Source organism: Bison bison, unplaced genomic scaffold (genome assembly GCF_000754665.1).
Source record: "Bison bison bison isolate TAMUID 2011002044 unplaced genomic scaffold, Bison_UMD1.0 scf7180017864327, whole genome shotgun sequence".
Lineage (NCBI taxonomy): Eukaryota > Metazoa > Chordata > Mammalia > Artiodactyla > Bovidae > Bison > Bison bison.
In genome coordinates this window covers 5,732,287-5,753,783 of record NW_011494899.1, presented here as the reverse complement: position 1 = coordinate 5,753,783, position 21,497 = coordinate 5,732,287, and the positions used below count along the sequence as shown (strand labels likewise).

General features: G+C 45.1%; 1 protein-coding gene across 1 annotated transcript in view; it reads left to right on the top strand.

Annotated features, from left to right (window-relative positions):
• Window positions 1-21,497, top strand: part of STAB2 (stabilin 2) — a 169,621-nt gene that overhangs the window by 23,275 nt on the left and 124,849 nt on the right. The window contains exons 6-12 of the mRNA XM_010853421.1: window positions 4,889-4,984; window positions 9,635-9,760; window positions 11,025-11,221; window positions 13,033-13,166; window positions 17,655-17,788; window positions 19,376-19,458; window positions 20,819-20,968. Coding sequence (XP_010851723.1) covers window positions 4,889-4,984; window positions 9,635-9,760; window positions 11,025-11,221; window positions 13,033-13,166; window positions 17,655-17,788; window positions 19,376-19,458; window positions 20,819-20,968 — 920 coding nt within the window. The remainder of the gene's footprint in view (window positions 1-4,888; window positions 4,985-9,634; window positions 9,761-11,024; window positions 11,222-13,032; window positions 13,167-17,654; window positions 17,789-19,375; window positions 19,459-20,818; window positions 20,969-21,497) is intronic.

The following is a 21,497-nucleotide window of genomic DNA, read 5'->3' as shown; positions in this document are numbered from 1 at the left end:
GGGTGATTTAAAGACATGAATGTATTGTCTCAGTTCTGGAAGCGAGAAGCCCACAATCTGCATGTAAGCAGGGCCAGGCTCCTTTGGAAGCCTCTAGGAGAGAGTCCTTCCTGTCTCTTCCAGCTTCTGGAAGCCCCAGGCACTTCTGGGTTTGTGGGCACATCACTGCAGTCAGCGCCGCGGTCTTCACTCAATCATCTTCTTGCTGTCTGTGTTCTTGCCTCCTCTTATAAATCATATTGGACTGAAGCCACTCCACTCCAGCAGGACCTCATCTTAGCTACTTATATCTACAGTAATAACTCTACTTCTAAATAAGGTCTCGTTCTGAGGTCCTCGGAGTTAGGACTTTGGAGGGGATGAAATTCAACCCATGACAATGATATTTTTAAATTATCAAGCAAAGCATCAAAATGTTAAAAAAAGAGAGAGAGAGAGAGAGAGAGAAGCAGGATTCCACTCTGCATTTGAAATCCCCTGCTTCGCTGTCCTCACCCTAACCCAGCAGGATGCTGTCTTTATTCAAACTGAGCTGTGCAGTTGTCAGTATTGTTATAAGGTGCTCTAAAAGATGTTGTAGGGAAGCAGAAGGCAAGGGAAAGCCTTCCGTGGGATTCTAATGGAATAGAAGAGAAAAATAGAGAAAGAGAAACAGAGCCCCCGAGAGCTGTCGGCCAGTTGCTAGCCTAGTTGTTCCCAGCCAGGCCGTGGTGTGGCTCTGCTGAGCATATGCAGTGTCACAGAGTGTCACCATCCATGATTCCTCTGTCTGTGCTGGAACAAGACAAAAACTAGGCCACCAACTTGTCATGCCTGAATAGAGAAATAAACAGCGACAGAGGGCAACCCAACCGCCATCCCTCCTGGTTAACACAAGTGGCTACTGCTACTTCTCCAGGACCGCCGCACCCCACCCCCACCCCAGCACTGCCGATTTGAACCACTGCTGTGTTCCTGGTGATATTTGGCGGGCACCACAAAATGAATAGTTGCAGCAAAATGTGATAGTGAACAAGGTACAAAGAAAGTATTGCTGGAGCCCAGAGAGACACAGGTTCTGTTCTGACACCTCTGAGGTGGCACCACAGAGGAGAGGGGCTCTAGCTGGCCTGGAAGATGAGGATTTCAACACATGCAGAAGGGAGCACAGTGGAGACCAAAGCATGGAGTTGTGAAGTACAGCGTGCGTGTCCTGCCACCTCCGCTGGGCACGATCTTTCCCAGGACAGCTCCACCCCCATCTCTCCCTGGACAGCCTTCCCATTTCTTCCTGGCCAGCCGTCATAGCCATTGACTCATTGCTTGTTGTGTTCAGTCAGTAAGTCTTGTCTGACTCTTTGGAACCCCATAGACTATAGCATGCCAGGCTCCTCTGTCCTCCACTGTCTCTAGGAATTTACTCAAATTCGTGTCCATTGAGTCAGTGATGCTTTCTAACCATCTCATCCTCAGTCTCCCCCTTCTCCTCCTGCCCTCAATCTTTCCCAGCAACAGGGTCTTTTCCAATGAATCGGCTCTTCACATCAGGTGGCCAAAGTACTGGAGCCCCAATATCAGTCCTTCCAATGAATATTCAGTGTTGATTTCCTTTAGGATTGACTAGTTTGATCTCCTTGCAGTCCAAGGGACTCTCAAGAGTCTTCTTGAGTACCACAGTTCGAAAGGATCAATTCTTTGACACTCAGTCTTCTTTATGGGTCAATTTTCACACCTGTACTTGACTACTGTTATGTCATATGACTTGTATGTCATATCTTATGTCATAGCATTGATCACGCCATGTTGTGATGGGCTGCTTTCTCCTGCCTTCCAGTTGTGAGCTCTTTGTGGGCAGGGACTTCGGGTCCTCAGTCCCGAGCACAGCACCCTATGCATCCATGTTCAATACCTGTTTTGAAGAAGGTGAGCTAGTGAGTCTTCCCATGCACTTAAATACTAGGATGTATAAAATGAAATGGTGAAAGATGAACATGGAAATTGTTAAAGATTGGAGTCGGCTTGGAGAGGACCTTGTTTTCCAAACAGGAATTTAGATTTCATTAGGTTAGCAACTGGGAGTCATTGAGATATTTGGGGGAAGATCACCTTGATGCCATTACTGATCAAATGAAATGGAAAACATGCAGAGGTGAGAAGTCAGACAAGAATTCCAGATAAAATGCTACTGCAATAGTCTGGGCAAAATAGGATAGAACCTGCAAGAGAATGGTTCCCATGGAGATTGAAGCTCAGAGGATTAAGGGGGATATGTAACAAAGAATGCAAAGGATGTGAAGGTTTATTAGATATTTGGAATACTTAAAACTTAATTCATCTGGCTTTTCTGGCATGATTAGGATTTAAGCTGGTGTGTTCTTAATAATGTTTCACTTGAGCTAATGTTAAATTGACTTATGTGTACTAAACACATGCATTGTAGTCAGGATAGTGGTCCCCTCAGAGATATCCATGTTCTAAGTCCTGAAACTTGAGAATATGGTAGGCTACAGGCAGAGGGAAATTGAGATTGCTAAATAGGTGATTTAAAATGGGAGAAGTTGCCTGGATTATCCTGGTGGGCCCAATGTGGTCACAAAGGTCCTTGTAAGTGGAAGAGGAAGGCAGAAGAGAGAGGACCAGTAGAGATGGCAATTTGAGAAGGATTTGGCCTCATGTCACTAACTTTGAAGATGGAGAAAGGGGCCAGGAGCCCAGGAATGCTGGCAACCTCTAGAGGCTGGAAAGGCAAGGGAGCAGATTGTCCTCTAGAGTCTCTAGAAGAAATACAGCCCAATGAATAACTTGATTTTAGTCCAGGGAGACATAGTTCAGACTTCTGACCTTTGTTGTTCAGTCGCTAAGTCATGTCCAACTCTTTGCAACCCCATGGACAATAGCATGCCAGGCCCCTCTGCCCTCCACTATCTCCTGGAGTTTGCTCAGATTCATGTCCATTGAGTCAGAGATGCTATCTAACCATCTCTTCCTCTGCCTCCCCTGTCTCCTTTTGCCTTCAATCTTTCCCAGTGTCAGGGTCTTTTCCAATGAGTTACCTCTTTGCACCAGGTGACCAAAGTATTGGAGCTTCAGCATCAGTCCTTCCAGTAAATATTCAGGGTTGATTTTCTTTAAGATTAACTGGTTTGATCTTGTAGTCCAAGGGACTCTCCAGAGTCTTCTCTGGCACCGCAATTTGAAAGCATTAGCCCAAGGAGACATACTTCAGACTTAAAACATACAGAACTATAAAATAACAAATGTGTGTTGTTTTAAGCCACTGACTTTGTGGAAATTTGTTACAGCAGCAAAAGGAAACCCATACAATACACTTCACAGGGGGCTGGGCAGAGGATGCTGGTGACTCAGTCAGACAGTAAATCTTTCTACAAATGAACCACAAGCTGAGTGCTAAAGAGATGAATATTTATTTCAAATGTGCTTCATTTCTCATTCCTTTAAAAAAAAAAAACTTTATTTGGCTCCGTCAGGTCTTTGTTGCAGCATGCAGCTTCTTCATTGCTGAGCATGGGCTTCTCTCTAGTTGTGCCGGGGCTCAGTAGTTGCAGCACGTGGACTTAGATACCCAGCAGCACATGGGATCTTAGTTCCCTGACCAGGGATTGAACCTACGTCCCCTGCATTGGAAGGCAGATTCTTAACCACTGGACAACTGGGAAGTCCCTCATTTCTCATTCCTGAAGGGATCTGTCGCAGGGCTGAAAAGTCATCTGTTTCAAGCTACTCAATGTGGCTTAGTTTTTCTCTAGCCTTTCAAATTTCTTCTTTATATTTGCATTGCCCTCATCATTTGGGGAGTAGATTTCCTGTAGATTCCTCCTGCCAACAGCAATTGAGTCAGTAGCAATTCTCTTTTAAATGTGACAGGTGTGTATATAAGACATTATATTGAGGTATCGGGAGATGAAGTAACTAACTTGAAAGCAAGGAATAGCACTCCAGTACCTGTGATATGCCACCTGTGCTTTATATACATGTCCTCATTTAACTCTATAGAAATCCCATGAAGTGGGCATCATTTTCTACATGTTATAGAGGCTCGGCAGTAAAGAATCCTCCTGTCAATGCAGAAGACTTGCAGGAGATGCGGGTTCAATCCCTGGGTTGGAAAGATCCCATGGAGCAGTAAATGGCAACCCACTCCAATATTCTTGCTTGGGAAATCCCAAGAACAGAGGAGCCAGGCAGGCTGCAGTCCATGGGCTTGCAAAAAGAGTCAGACACGACTGAGCAGTCACACACACATAGACAAATATAGTAAGTCCCCTTCAGGCAAGTTGTGAACTTTCAAAGATGTGAACATGCATCTGGTTCCAGTAAGAAACCAGAAACCGTGCCATGAAATTGCAGCTTGCCCTCCATCTCCTATTGCTGACAATCCTTCAGCTCTACTATTTCCCACCTACTCTCCCTCCTCCAGTCAGTAATTCTTCTTGCCTCTTCACTCAAAGCCAGCCCTTGTATGCCATCTGCTGTACTATACTATTGTACTTTTCAAGGTAGTGTACTGTAAGATTTTAAAAGCTTTCTTTATTTTTGTTTTGTATTTATTATTAGTGTGAAAATTATGATAAACCTATTATAGTACAGTATTATATAGCCTATTGTGTTAGTTGGGTATCTAGACTAACTTGGTTGGACTTACGAACAAATTGGACTAACGAACGTGTGCTCAGAAAGGAACTCATTTGTATGTAGGGGACTTACTGTAAACTGAAGCTAGTAAAAAGAAGCCAAGAGTCAAGCCCAGGTCTCTAGGGCTTCACACCCATGGTTTTCCCCACTTCATCAAGCAGAATCTCAGTCTACACCATCTGAAAACAGTACCCTTCCAGAATCTCTGGAGGAAGTCTATATCAGGTAACGAGAAGTCCCCATTTTCTGTCCACAGTGTGCAGCTGTGTGCATGGAGTATGCAACAGTGGAATACACGGTGATGGGACCTGTGAGTGCTACTCTGGGTACACTGGCCGCAACTGTGATGAGCGTAAGTATCACTAGTTTCCTTTATTCCACTGGGCTTCCCTAGTGGCTCAGATGATAAAGAATCTACCCTCAATGCAGGAGACCTGGGTTTGATCCCTGGGTCAGGAAGATCCCCAGGAGAAGAGAATGGCTACCAATTCCAGTATTCTTGCCTAGAGAATCCCATGGACAGAGGAGCCTGGTGGGCTATAATCCATGGGGTCGCAAAGAGTAGGACATCACTGAGCGACTAACAGTTAATATATCACACAAATCAAATACACAAATGTATGCATTTCACTTGTGTGTTCATATACTGGGGCCCTAGGTGGGTGATGTGCATCAAATGTTTTGCTGGAATATCGTCAAAAATTTTAAAAGAAAGGACAAAAAGAGAGGAAGGGAGAGGGGGAGAGGTGGGGGAGGAAGAAGAGGGGAGAGATAGTATGGAAGATGGGAAGTCCCAGAAGGTTTGGGAACAACACAGTGACATGGCTGCAGCCATGTTTTAGGAAGGCCCAAGCTGGTGGCAGTGTGAAGATGGGATGGAGAGGAAGACACTGGGGCCATTTCAGCCAGTTAGGTCGCTTGTAAGGGAGATGAGGCATGTTCTCACTTATAGGTCTCAAAGACAGAGCGCATCAGCAGGAAATGGAGGCTCACCAAGGTTAAATGATTCACCAAAGTTCACAAAATAATGAAGGGCTGGGTGGTACTCAAGTCACTGAAATTCTCTACACAATTGATCCCCTTGGGCTCAAGCAAGAGATAGAGGTCACAGGGTGATTGCAACAAGGGAAGTTTAATGTAAAGAATTAGTAATAGGAGAGTGGCTATAAATACACAGATTAAACCACAGGGCTGATGGGGCATAACAGAGAAGGTGACAGCCATCCCCAAGACTGGGTTCAAATCCTGTTGGAGAAGGTATGGTGGCAGCCCGCTTGGTAGGGGAGAAGTTTGCTGGTTTGCTAAACCAGCATGGGAGTGCAGTCACCCGGCAGGCAGGCGACAGCTGCCAGGGCACCGACGGGCTAAGGCTGAAGGGCATGGAAACATCAAGGACACTGTGACCTGAGAATTTGGGGATGCTCTGGCTTAACACGGCAGAGATTTATTTCTTACTCAGGTAGCAGTCCGATGTGTGTGTTCCTGGCTGATACCAGCTCCCACCACATGGTGTTTAGGGATCCAGAGCTTTCCACTGTGTGTGTCTGTCAGTCTATAGAACCTCAGAATGCTCTGCACTGAGCCACAGAAGGAGGGATAGAGTGTAGAGAAAGAGCTGCTTATAAAGTCTAGAATGGTACATAGGATGGCCAATATTCCATCAATGTAAGCAAGTCATATAATCCCACATGGATGCAAAGGAGGGGGGGATTGAAATGTGACTCTGAAAAGGCAGCCCCTTCCCAGCAACAATTTGACTTTATGGAAGAGGTGAGGGGATATTCTCTATGAATTTTTTAAATTTTAACCTTAATTGAAGGATAATTGCTTTACAATATTGTGTTGGTTTCTGCCATACATCAACATGAATCAGCCATAAGTATATATATGTCCCCTCCCCCTTGAGCCTCCCTTCCACCTCCTTCCCCATCCCACCCCTCTAGGTTGTCACAGAGCACAGGTTTGAGCTCCCTGCATCATACAGCAAATTCCCAATGGCTATCTATTTTACATATGGTAATATGTCTGTTTCCATGCTGCTTTCTCCATGAGTTCCACCATCTCCTTCCCCACATGTCCACAGGTCAGTTCTCTATGACTGCGTCTCCATTGCTGCCCTGCAAATAGGTTCATCAGCACCATCTTTCTAGATTCCATATATATGCATTAATATATCATATTTGTTTTCCTCTTTCTTACTTCACTCTGTATAATAGGCTCTAGATTCACCCATGTCATTAGAACTGACTCAGATGCATTCCTTTTGATGGCTGAGTAATATCCCATTGTACATATGTACCACAGCTTCTTTATCCATTCATCTGTTGATGGATATCTAGTTTGCTTCCATGTCCTAGCTATTATAAATTAGAATACTTCCTAACACCATACACAAAGATAAACTCAAAATGGAAAAGACCTAAATGTAAGATACTCTCTCTGAATTTTTGATTCAGCCAGCCAGTATTGGGAGACAAATGTGTACCTCACATTTGTGCACATCTTGAGAGTCATTACTTTGCCAACAAAGGTCCAGGATGTGAGAGTTGGACTATAAAGTTGAGCGCCAAAGAATTGATGCTTTTGAACCGTGGTATTGGAGAAGATTCTCTTGAGAGTCTCTTGGACTGCAAGGAGATCCAACCAGTCCGTCCTAAAGGAAATCAGTCCTGAATATTCATTGGAAAGACTGATGCTGCCACTGAAGCGCCAATACTTTGGCCACTTGATGCAAAGAAGTGACTCATTGGAAAAGACCCTGATGCTGGGAAAGATTGAAGGCGGGGGGAGAAGGAGACAACAGAGGATGAGATGGTTGTTTGGCATCACTGGCTCAATGGACATGAGTTTGAATAAACTCTGGGAGCTGGTGATGGACAGGGAGGCCTGGCATGCTGCAGTCCATGGGGTTGCAAAGAGTCAGACATGACTGAGCAACTGAACTGAGAGTCATACACTGACTACCCTTTGTTCCAACATCTTTCTGAGGATGTCTGCATAGCGAACAGCCTTGGAAGATATAAGACCTCCCTTGGGAGCAAATACACGCACACTTACTGCCTGTTAATGGATTGCCTCTCAGCTCCAAATTCACCCTTCTTGCCTGCTCTGTGAATATAAAGTAGGCTTTGAAATATTTCTCATTTGCCTGCCAGCAAGATGTGAAACCTCACCAATAGAGGGCGCTAAAGGGACACCAAAGGAGGAAGGGTTTTCTTGTCTTGTTTCTGGCTTAGCACGCTCACCAGGTTCCTGAAGAACACAATTTTGCTCCACTGCTCAGCCCTGCACATTTCTCCAGCACTAGCTTCCTGCGGGGATTAGGATGCTCCAGTATTTGATATCTGCATGCCTTGTCTGGTGATTGACTCAGGCAGCAGCAGCATCAACCAGGAGTCCTGGACAGTGAGGCTGGTGCCCCAGTTCAGGAGTAGGCGTGCTGTTCTGCACACCCTCCCCTCAGCCGCATCCACAGCAGGGGCCCCGCAGGACTGGCCACCTGGAGAACTGACCACCCACCTTCATGCCACACAGCTGGTTCCTGAAGCCACCCCGCCGGCTCCTGAAGCCACCCCGCCCCCACTCACACACAGGAGTGCACCATGCTTCTGAGAGCATGGGCTTCTCAGCTCCTACTTCCAGTAACGTCCTGAGGTGAGCAGCCTGCCCAGGCGCCAGGGGAGCCCTAAGGCTTAGCACCTCCCCTTGGATGATCTTCCCTGGAGCCCCAGAGGGATGGAGTCCAATAAGTCTCACCATCGGACACCTCAGCAACCTCTCCACTATAGAAGTGACCAAGATCCTTTCCTTTCCAGTGACATCTGTGTCTCAGCTCTGGAGGGAGGAGGACTTGCTCTGATCTTAACCCAAGAGGAGTGATGGCTCTTTTTCTCCCTTTATTCTTTCCAATTCTTTTTAACTCTCAGGGGCCATTTTAATCTGTTCATGAATCTTTATACTAAAACTTTCCCTGTTTAAATAATTGTGTGATTTCTATCTCTTACCCAGGCCCTAACTAAAACATTGCCTATTATTTAAGATAAACGAACAAAACTGCATTTCACTTCCCTAAGTCAGGGCACATCTTCTGTAATGACACCTGTTCAGGTCTCAGTCTGGCCCTCTTTGCATTGCCTGGTGGGAACTGGGGCTTGGAAGAACTGGTTCAAAAATGCTGACCCTCTGGCTACTGTGGGTGATGTGAGTGATAAACTGTCCTTTATCTCTGACCCCGGCATGTCATATCTTCTAGCAGCATCCGTGTTACTGTGTCAGTCCCAATTGTTTGCTTTGCAAGCTGGCTCCTTATGTCAGATTCTTTATCATTTTTAAAAGCCATCTAAGCACCATCTGTTGATATATTATAAAATACTATGCAGTCATTAGAGATCAAAGTACATCCTTAAATACGTCCATGCTGCTGCTGCTGCTAAGTCGCTTCAGTCGTGTCCAACTCTGTGCGACCCCATAGAGGGCAGCCCACCAGGCTCCTCCATCCCTGGGATTCTCCAGGCAAGAACACTGGAGTGGGTTGCCATTTCCTTCTCCAATGCATGAAAGTGAAAACTGAAAGTGAAGTTGCTCAGTTGTGTCCGACTCTTAGCGACCCCATGGACTGCAGCCCACCAGGCTCCTCTGTCCATGGGATTTTCCAGGCAAGAGTACTGGAGTGGGGTACCATTGCCTTCTCCAAAATACCTCCATAATGTTAAATTAAAAATTAAGTTCTTAAATATTTTAACAGGATTCCATTTTGTTTAAAAAATGTCTTATATGTAAATGTATTATGTTGGTTTTTGCCATTGATTATTTTGAGAGTGGGATAGGAGAATGAAACTAAAAAGACAGCTAATTTTTGCCTTACAAATTCTGTATTTTTTTAATTATTACAAGGAATCTGTGGTCACTTTTGTAATAATAGGAAATATTGTATTTGTTGAGTTGTTTTTTTAAGAACTGGTTGTACTACTAATGCAATTACCTCAACAATCTTCCTTTCCAGCCATCCCGGAATGTGCAGCCTTGCTCTGCCCAGAAAATTCCAGATGCTCACCTTCCAGCAAAGATGAAATCAAACTAGAATGCAAATGCCTTCCCAATTACAAAGGCGATGGCGAACACTGCGAGCGTGAGTAGAACCTCCATCCTGCAGGTTTATTCATTAAGATGGTTAGATTCCTCATCAGAAAAACGCCTCACAGCCTTCTTAATATTAACACAATGAACACTTCTATTTTTCTCGGTGCAATTGAATGATATATATTAAAAATTCTAGGCAAAATGCTCATCATGTGGTAGCTCTTCAATAAATGATCATTTCTCCTGTTATCAAAGTGTATCTATAGATTTTTAGGGCTTCCCTAGTGGCTCAGACAGTAAATAATCTGCCTGCAATGCAGGATACCCAGGTTTGATCCCTTAAATATATATGTTTTTGCTTTATATTACCTGAATCAGTGTTAGGATAGGATGTACTTTGTTTGCTTCTTCCTTTCTCCCTTCTTTCCATGCTCTTTCACTTCATGAGAGGTTATAATCGGTTCTGAATATGCTATTGGAACCAGGCCATCTGTGTATACATCCCAGATCTGCCTGTTAACTGACAACATGACCTTGGACGAATTCTTGAATCTGCCTGTGCCTCCATTTTCCTGTCTATGAAATGGGCATAATAGTGGTAACTACCCTAGAGGATTGTAAGGCTTAACTGAGTTCTATATGTCAAATGCTTAGAAAAGGGCCAGTACATATAAATTCTATAAATGTTAGTGCTTTCTTTCATGCCACTTTATATTTAAATCCACACATAGCATGGCATAATAATACATCATCACAGTACTGGTAGTTATCTGAGGTCACTCAGTCGTGTCCAACTCTTTGCGACCCCGTGGACTATAGCCTACCAGGAGGCTCTGAGGAGCTTCTCAGTCCATGGAATTTTCCAGGCAAGAGTACTGGAGTGGGTTGCCATTTCCTTCTCCATCATTCCTGCAAGGCATATATAAATCAATTTGGTAGGTGGAGGTGATCCAGAAGGCAAGATGAAATGTTTTTTACTCTCTCTTGAAACTGTTAGGTTGCCTGTGCAGCTTCCCTGGTGGCTCAGACGGTAGAGAGTCCACCTGCAATGCGGGAGACCTGGATTCGATCCCTGGGTTGGGAAGATACCCTGGAGAAGGGAATGGCTACACACTCCTGTATTCTTGCCTGGAGAATATAATGGACAGAGGAGCCTGGTGGGCTACACAGTCCATGGTGTCGCAAAGAATCGGACACAACTGAGCGCCTTTCACTTTTCACTTGGTTGATTTCCCCTCTCCCTCCCTCACAGTTGATTTCCCCTCTCCCTCCCTGCATGTGGTAACCACCTTATTTGGTCATTGCTTCTCCAGCCATCAATCCGTGTTCACAAAATATCTGCCACCCTCATGCTCGGTGCACCTACCTGGGACCAAATCAGCACAGGTGCACATGTCAAGAAGGCTACCATGGGGACGGCCAGGTGTGCCTCCCGGTGGACCCCTGCCAGGTTAACTTCGGAAACTGCCCAACAGAGTCCACGGTGTGCAGATACAGCGGGCCTGGACAGGTGAGCTAAGGGTGTCTGGAACTGACGCGAACAGGAGGAGGACCACCCACCGAAGGCCAAACTGTGCCAGGGTGTAATTTGTCATCTATGCCCTCCCACTTCTCCCTTTCCATGCTCAGGTTGAGCTTCCTCCCCAGCCAGACCCCCACGTGCTTGGGGTCAACCTCAGTGAGCCCTAATCTACCCTCTGAACTTGCCTTTGCGCAGCTATCTAGTCGAAACTTCACTGTCTCTTCTATCCCCGTCCCGTTTGATGACTGACAAAATACATACATATGACTCAAATTTGACTAAGAAATTCATCGTTAACTGTTAAGTGAATATGTAATTGACTTTCGCCCACAATCCTCCATTCTCTCTAATGTCTTTTCAAAGTGATAGAGGACTCTAAGGACCAAAAAACTGTCCCCCCAAAAAAGATAAACGCTGATAAAATGTTAGGCAGCATGGACAGATTTGTAGGGAGCAATGAAGATGCCCTGCAGTAAGCCATATGTGTTTCTCTAAATCACATCATGACCTTGCCACGTAAAATTCAGCCTGGTCAGGAGACCTTTGCTGCAGAATCCTGATAAGAGATACATTTCCCCAATATCTCATTTACCCACCAAATAGTGGGTGCCTACTGCAGCCATGTGATCTTCCCTGGTGGCTCAGTGGGTAAAGCATCTGCCTGCAATGCGGGAGACCTGGGTTCGATCCCTGAGTCAGAAAGATCCCCTGGAGAAGGAAATGGCAACCCACTCCAGTACTCTTGCCTGGAAAATCCCATGGACAGCAGAGCCTGGCAGGCTACAGTCCATGGGGTCGCAAAGAGTCGGACACAACTGAGCGACTTCACTTCACTTACTGCAGCCATAATTGCACGTGAAGTGCCCAGTGGAGGAAATCCATCCATACAGGAGACTACAGCTGCCTGAGGGAAAGGAAAGGCTTCAGTGCCTGACCAAAACCAGCCACAGGTCCCCAGCAGTCTCATCTGCATGCCCTGGGGATGCTCCTAGAGTGCCCTGCAAAGAATCCACCGGATCTCATCTCTAAGAAGAAGAATACATCTCACAACATTTCTGCTATCGATTTCTGAGGCGGGTTGGCAAGAAATTCAAAGGGCTGAATTCCCATCTTCTAAATGAGATCCCTCGTGGGAAAAGTCATGTTACATTGTGAATCAAGGCCCTGTACCTAGGGAGTGAGATTAAAAATATATCTCGTCCCTTAAAAAAAAAAAAAGTCCCCAGGCATATTTTCAAGTCTTAGAAACATCGTTCACACAGAAACATTGTTCACATTCATTTTTCCAGAGCAAGTCATTCCTCAACCTGGGCATGATTAACACTTTGAACCTGAGACCTCTTTGTTGTAAGGAGTGTCCTGTACATTGCAGGATGGTCAGCGGCATCCCTGGCCTCTCATGACACTGGCCCCTTCTCCTGTTGTTACAATCGAAAATGTCTCCAAGCATTACCAAGGTCCCTTGGGTTGAGACTCCCAGTTGAAAACCACTATTTTAGAGAAATAATACATCTGAATGTCGATCTCCACCATCTAAATCTAAAAGCAGGAAATATGGCACCAGGGAGGCCCAGGGTTAGCAAACCAGGAAACTGAAAGGTGAATTACAAAGTGTATGAATTCCCAAATGGATGAGAAAACATGATTTCCAATTTTAGATACAATGATGAATTTTAATTTCAGCCCATGCTTTAGACCTACCCCAAGTCAGCTTGCATGCCAGGATAAAGACAGGAATTTAAGAATGTCAGCCTAAGTGACTAATGAAAACCATTCTGTTCTCTTCCCATCTGCTGAAGGCTTACTGCGAGTGTAAGCAACATTACCGCAACTTTGTCCCTGGAGTGGGATGCAGTATGACCGATGTGTGTGAATCTAACAACCCCTGCCACACGCATGCAGACTGCACCACCATCGCACCAGGCCAAACCAAGTAAGTCTTTTCAGTTCCACCACGGTGTTTCCAAGAGGGGGAGGTGGTGGCCAGTCAATGCCAAAATGTCCTTGAAGGGCAGGAAGTGTGTCTTATTCAGCCTTGCATCCACTCCCACCCCCACATAGCACAATGCAAGGAGCATAGTAGAGGCTCAGTACGTCTTTGTATAATCAATGAATTGTTCAATAATGATTTCCTTGATAGTGATCTTGACACCCTGAAATATTGACCTGATCTGAAAACATGGTGTAAAGTGGTCAGAGCATGGGAGAATGAAGCCATTGCCACTGGGAAAATGAATGTCCATTGCAATGACAGGAGTGTGACCTCTAATGCACATGTCATCTATGAAACAGTGCTTGACAGTGGTGCAAAACAAAGGGGAAAGTGAAAACTGGGGAATGTGAACATATGAAAGTGGTGTTTTCTGGACTCCAGGTTTCAAAAGAAGGGGTTTACCTTGAGTAAAAAATATTTGCATGAAAATTCCTGAGACAGGCACAGTTTCCCTGGTGGGAAGATGGTACTTGGAATTTAAAGACCTGGGTTGAAGTCTCCACATTGGTATCTGTCAGATTCATGACCTTGGGAACATGATGTAGTCTTTCTGGCTTCAGTTCTTCCATCTATAAAACAAGCGGTGATGTCTGCTTCATACAGTTGTCATGAAGATTCATGACAGAATGTTCTGGAAACTCCTCTTCAGCTGTGTTATGTTTTATCAGTGGGTGAACTAAGGCTAGAACCCAAGTCTTTTTGTCTCCGAGGCAGAGGCTTGCATCTCAAGGCTAGTCTTGGTTCTCATTGTCACCACCATCTGCAAAAAGCCCATTCTGCTGTAGTGAGCTCAGAGCCACGGTAGACATAGAACAGTTTCTGTGCTTCCTCTAACATACCTTTTATATATGGGTCTTGAATGGGTGGATTTTTCCCAGGTTTGATGGTCACTGTGTTCTTTCTGGGCAAGTAAATGGATCTGTACACTCTGTGGAAAGAGAAAGAGCATGGGTATCAGAACCCCTGGGTTCAAACCCAGCTCTGCCACCTCCCTTAACCTTTCTGACTTGTTTCTTCTGTCACAAAAGGGGAAAACTTTAGCCTCCAAGCAGGGCTGGGATGAGGATTAAATAAGATTGCATTCATCCATCTCTGAGAGGAACCTGGCACACAGAAAGCACTCCATACACACCACGCACACACAAACCCCTCCCAGACGTACACACAGGCACACACACATTCGCAGAGCACGTCCTGTGCTGAAACCCAGGTTCTGACAGTGACCACAGCACTGGCCAGCTTACACATTTTGTACTATCTTCTGAGAAAACTTGAGCAGAACACTTTAAACATTTTATTTCTTCTGCATTTGAGAAGATAAAATAGAAAAATGAAACTGGAACATCAGAATAATAGAAGTTGCATTAAAACTTGTGTCTAGAATGTCAGTGGAACTAATCATCAATGTTAGGGGTCTGTGTGTCACTAAAAAGTCTCCTTGACTACCACCCTCAAATGAAAACTATCCTCAGCTGGGAAGTTGTTTTTGTCATTGTTTAGTCACTGAGTCATGTCTGACCCTTTTGCAACCCCATGGACAGTAACTTACCAGGCTCTTCTGTCTGTGGGATTTCCCAGGCAAGAATACTGGAGTAGGTTGCCATTTTCTTCTCCAGGGGATCTTCCCAACCCAGGGATTGAACCCACATCTCCTGCATGGCAGGTGGATTCTTTAGCCACCAGGGAGCCTCAACAGGGATGAAGCCTAGGTTAAAGGCTGGCTGAGTGACATTGATAAAATATGGGGCCATCAGTAATTTAGTTCACCCAGAAGAGGGATTTATTTAGTCTATGCCTTCTTGATGTGGCAATCAGTCTATGCAGAATATTCCAAATCATGCTGCATTAGTCATAGAAGATGACCCATGCATTGTCTCTTTTGTCAGTAGCCCTAATGTTGTTAGTAAACCCATTTCACAGATGAGCAAACTGGGGCCCAAATATGTTAAGTAATCTTTATCATGTCATCATCAATTATTTGTTTTCAGGCTCATTTACAACAACATGATGCTAAAAGAGCAAGATATCTGTTGTTATTGTCTTTATAGCCTTCTCCCCTAGCACAGTTTCTAGATTTCAGTAGGTACTTCGAAAATAATTGGTTCAACAATGAGGCACTGTCCCAGGTGCTGGAATACAGGGAGAAGAAATAAGGTGGGATCCAGATTCTAGGAGAGCTTCCAGCTAACAGAGGGGGAAACAACCTGACGAGGCCATTCTGGTAGGAATGGTTGTGGTAGAGGTACCGACAGGATGCTTCTGTGGGGTAAGTGTTGGGAGGTCAGGTAAGGCTGCCCAGAGCAGGTCACACCTGAGCTATGAGAATGGTCCTGGCAGGACACCCACCTGAGAATAACAGAACAGTCTAGAAAAAAAAGCAAATTGTTGCTAGAATTTTGCGTGAACAGCAGGAAGGAGACATAAGCAAGATTCCCCTCTTTGAAGTCTTGAATGCCTGCTAAGCACTTAAACTATATCCCATAGATCAGAAGTCTCCAACCTGTCTGGCACCAGGGACCAGTTTCATGGAAGACAACTTTTCCATGCACGGGGGTGGTTTCAGGATGATTCAAGCACACTGCATTTATTGTGCACTTTATTTCTATTATTATGACATCAACTCCACCTCAGATCATCAGGCTTAGATTCTGGAGGTTGGGGACCCCTGTTATAGACAAAAGGAGCCCCTGAGAGAATTAAGCGCAGAGATGCCAGATTGCCATCTAGGACAGACCACCCAGGGCTTGTGTGGAAGACTGACTTAATGGGAGGGAAACTCAGGTCAGAAAGACCAATTAGGGAGTCATTGCAGCAATCCAAGCAAGGGATTTGTTCAGAAACATTTTTTCAGCAAACATTGAAGACATATATCTTTGTGCCATGGGACTGATTTAGAAACATAACTGGATTAGCAAGGGTCTAATTGTTCTTTGAAATTGTTCTACACATGAGTCATACCTGTGGTATGCTTGCTCACAGCACCCTTGCATCTCTCCTCTCTGAATTGTTCTTCCCCATCTCCTGTTTCTCACTTATCGCCAAGATCCTGGTGAATGTCACCTTTCTAAGCACCATGCCAATTTCAGCCAGCCGCCAGCCAGTCTTTGCTAGGGAGCAGTGGTTTGCTAAAGCTAGGGCTTATTGAGTCCTGAGAGCCGATGATTAAATTCTCAGGAACTTGCTGGCTGGTTAGTGTCATGGTAGTTTGAGATTGGCCGAGGTGGGAGTGTGAACCATGGAAATTGTCAAAGGCTGCAAATCAGAGCTATTTTTTCCCCTGGAGATTTGGGTGTTTAACATCTACCAGGACACCACTGCTAGTACATCTTTAATTCCATTTCTCTTTTGCAAACCTAAACTATTATATAAAATTCTGTGACTTTCCTTGTTTATGTATTTCTGTTTATTTTACAACTATTCATTAAATACCTACTATGGACCAAAGCTTGCACTGGATCTTGGGTTTATAAGAATGAATGAATACACACATTGCCCTTGTCCTCACTTTTTTCTCAAATCAGAAGGGGAAATATATCTTAATCAAATAAGCACTCAGATGAGGATAAAATTACAACTGGAACTGGTGCTGCAGAAAAGAGCCACTTGGTGCCACGAGCTACATGGCACACTAAGGGGGATATGATGTACCAAGTGGGGGTGGGATGGAAAATCAAGGAAGGTTCCCCTAGGAAGGTTCCCCTAGGTTGAGCAGAGATCTCAGAAAGGAAGAGGAGGGGAAGAAGCTTTCAAGCAGCTCCGCAGCTCTGACTCTTTACTTGAGGCCAGCTTCAGCAGCTTATTCTGATCCTGTGCTTCTGCAGTAGAGACCGAGACCCTACATTTATAGCAAGTCCTAATGGTTCTGATGTACATGGGCTTTTGGTCATGTTGTTATTCAGTTGCTAAGTCATGTCTGACTCTTTGCAACCCCCTGGGACTGCAGCATGCCAGGCCTCTCTGGTCCCCACTATCTCCCTGAGTTTGCTCTTGCTCATGCTTAGAAAAAATATTGAAAACAAAGAGTATACAAAGAAATCTAGTGTAGCCGGCCAGGCTCCTCTGTCCATGGAATTCTCCAGGCAAGACTATTAGAGGGGGTTGCCATTCCCTTCTCCAGGGGATCTCCCCAACCCAGAGATCAAACCCAAGTCTCCTGCATTGCAGGCAGATTCTTTACCATCTGAGCCACCAGGGAAGCAATGTTTACATATACGCACATAATGTATTAAGTATCCATTTCTTGTGGGCTGCTGTGTGTTAACCAGAACATTAGGAAGGCTCACCTGTGTTTATCCCACTCTTCTGGCCTTGTCTCTATCCCTCTCTGAGCATCATCTTCCCCTTCCGCACAGTGAGAGGTTTGAACTGTATGATCTCAACATCCAATGACTTTGGGACCCTGAAAATGTGTTTTCACCCTCTCTGTAGATGCACTTGTCGGAAAGGTTACATAGGCGATGGCTCAACCTGTTATGGAAACATCATGGAGCGACTCAGAGAATTAAACACCGAACCCAGAGGAAAATGGCAAGGAAGGCTGACCTCTTTCATCTCGCTCCTGGGTATGCAGGCATGGGTGCACATTTCCACAGAAAAGGCAGCCTTCTGGTGGGCAAGGATATCTGAGACACACAATCACTCAGAAAGGGGTGTGCAGGATAGGCAAGCCTCTTATCTAGCAGGATCAGCCCTTTCTAGGAAGGGCAAGTGGAAGGAAATGGACAGACAGATGTCCCAAGGAGACAGGAGTTAGTGCCAAGAGATCCAGTAGTGCAGCAGCTGAGGCAAAGGTCCTGGAGTCACCACTGAGTAATAGGTCTGCAACAGCAGTGAGATAGGCAGCTACAGACGTCAGGATGGATACCATCCTCTTTCCCTTGACCTTATGGGTCCTCCAGATGGGAAACAACGTTGACAGGTAATACTGGCAGGCGGTATTCATGCTCTTTAGTGGAGGTGCTGTTTGAATGTGGGGCATAGTCTTGATGGCACGTGACCGACCGTCTCACTCATCGCTGGGTGTTTAGCATCCTTTCCCACCCGAACCACTAACAATCTAGAGTGACGCATTTTCCAACAGCCCCTGGACAAGGTGACAGCCAAAAACACCCTCCTGCATGTCCAAAAGCCCCCAAGAGGTCATTACCCCTCCCTCACATATGAAATAGAGCCGATTACAGCATTAGACAAGATTTTCAACAAGACACAAATTTTGCTGATCAACAGAAAATGGGCTTGAGCAATCAAACAAATCTTTAACATATCAGTCTCTAGAACTGACCAGTCAGCAAGCACGATTTCCCAGAAAGAGCACAGACAGGGAAGAAAGTGTTCTGCATGGATCGGTGCTGTGTTCTCAAGGCAGATAACATGCATCCTACACAAACAGCTTGCTCTTTGCAAGACACCCCATGGGCAGTCTGGCATCACTGGTGGGCCTCTGGGATCTCCCTCCTTCCTCTCTGTGCTTTTAGAATATCAGTGAGAGCAGACAAAGGGGGCAGTGTCCTTTGCAGGCTGTATAGACCCTCAGGCATTTCTCTGGACAAAGCCCAGTCACCCTTCACCTGCCTGGCCTACAAGGTGCTAGGACACGTGGTCTCGTGTGTGAGAGCACAGAGCCCAGCCTGCTGTCCCAGCTCCCCAGGAACATGGAAACAAGACCAGCTATGAAACTGGTAGAGCCCAGTACAAATGAAAAGACAGGGGTTCTTTGTTCAAAAAGTATTGAGCATGTCACAATGGCAGCCGCAAAGTGTTAAACCAAGCATGAGGCTCTTCTGAGCTCTTCCATCTCCTGGATGAAACAAGAGCTACATCTTTACTCACTAAGATGGTAACAGCTTGAAAAGTCAGGCATAGGGGCAGAAGGTGGCCAATGATTTTTGTCACATGACCCTCAAAGAGCTTCTCATCCCAGGGTATCTTTGAGCCAAGACTGTGGTTGCAGGGAAAATCACACAGTTGTGAGGAACATTTCACATTCTTAGCATCTCACTTCCTCTAGGGCCTGCATAATACCGGTTAGAACAGAGAAACTCAGGAGTCAGAAGGTCTAAGTGGACCACAAGGGCCATTGCCTGATTTTACTCCTCATGTGCCACTGACCCATTTGCTGTTTTCTTTCTTTGTGTATTTCGACTCCTAAGACAAAGCCTATGCCTGGCCACTGAGTAACCTGGGACCATTTACTGTGCTGTTGCCGACAGACAAGGGATTAAAAGGATTCAATGTAAGTATTTAAAATAACTTTATTTTATAAATAGGAGCTAAGGCAAAAAAAAAAAAACCTTAGTAGACAGTATCCTCTTTATCTAAAGTAGGAAACCTCCATTAAAATTAAATCTACTGATGACAAGGATGGCAATTTCTTTTGTAAACTTTTTGTAAAATATGACACCTTTAGGGATTGTATACCGATTAGGAGTGCACAGCTCAATGAACCGTCACATGTATCTAGCAAGACCATTTGCAGCTCCCTACAAGACCCCCCAGTGCCCTCTTCCAATCATTACCCCTCAAGGGTAATCCCTAAGGGTTCTCAGCTGCTGTCACATGCTAAATAAGATTTGCTTTATGCAAAACTGCTCACTCACCACAGGAGGAATTAAACTTACGTACCAGCTAGGTATTTGTTTCTTTAAAATCACCATAAATGGCAACAAGGATAGAGGAAACTAGAAGAGAAGTGTAGTCTTCAATGGGAGCAGCCGCTATCTCAGATAATGCCCACCAGTGGGAATGAAACCCACAGTACCCGGTGGAGGTGCCCCATTGTGGTAGTATCAGCGCCATAGTTAGATACGGTTTAGCGTAGGTAGTGAACATACTGATTTATATGGAATTGGTTTACCTTAATCCAAGATATTTTGTGATTGTAATGTGTGCTGAATTAAATCAACACCCAGAGAGTTTCAGACTCTCTCCTCCTAATATGCCACCGCCATTCATCTGCCCAAGATGAATATGTCATTAATCTCTGAAGATGCACTCACATCTCCCCTGTGGGGTAGGAGAGCTAGTGGATGTTGAAGGTGCCTGTGCTAGACACTTTGCATGTGATCGCCTGTTTAATATAGAGATTGAATTTACACAGGATTAAGAAAGGTCTCTGTTGAATGATTGTTGATTATATAATATTGACAAAGTGTCCATTTGGTCCAGTGGATTTAAAAATTCTTAATTTTTCTATTCAAAATCTCTATTTGTCCACTCTACCTGTTTTTTTACACAACTTCATATTTCATTCCCAACTGATTCTTGGGCTCAAGATGACTGATTCCTTGACTCTTGCCACCCACCTTGGTCCTTCTGGCCCCAGTGCTCCCCCCTGGTTCCCTGCTAGAGCAGGCCCCAGAGTTTGAGAGCGTACCATGTATCAGCTCCCACTCTCCAAATTTCTGCCCCCTTTACGACCTGGCCCAGGGGAGTTTAACTCTGGGACAGTCGTCTGTACCTGAAAGAGCCCAGACTCAAGTTGTACACTCACTTTGATGTTCTTGATGATGAACAAGTCATAGCCTGAGTCCCAAACCTCATTTTTCTCCTCCAAACCTCCATAGAGATGGAAGAAATAGGCTTTCTTTTCTCAGGTAAATGAATTTTTGCTGGATAACAAAGCTGCTCAGTACTTTGTGAAACTCCATATAATTGCTGGGCAGATGAGCACTGAGCAATTGAACAACACAGACACCTTCTATACTTTGACGGGGAAGTCCGGAGAGATCTTCAGTGAAGATAAGGTAAGGGGCTCTCTGATCTTCACTCTCCGAACCACAGCGTCCACTGAGTCGATGGCCACAGCGGGCGCTCTCTTGGTGTCCAGGGGTCATGAAAGGTTATGAAGAACTTCTTTCCTTGTTCCTCATTTGTCACAGTACTTCCCTACCTAGGACAAAAACAAAGAGCCAACACTGGAAAGGGTCAGGTGCAGGCGATGCACTGTTAACAGAAATGGGATTGTAAAGTGATTTTGCCCTGGTCTGAATTAGTTTTCAAGGCAACCATCATTCAACTGCCAGCAGGAAGGAGAAAACTGACAGTAAACCCATTTCCTAGAAGCATCAGCACAAAGCCAGATCAGCACTCATCTTAGAAAAGGAAATGGATTGTTTGTTTTAGGTGGCCAAGTATCCACCCTCTCCAACTCAACACTCCATCTCTCCTAATGCCGTTAATTCTCTTTTGTTTGTTTTTAAAATAATTTTTTGTGACTTTACTGAGCTGAAGGGCACATGGTCAATCAACAGACAGTGGTGGCAGGGGATGGGG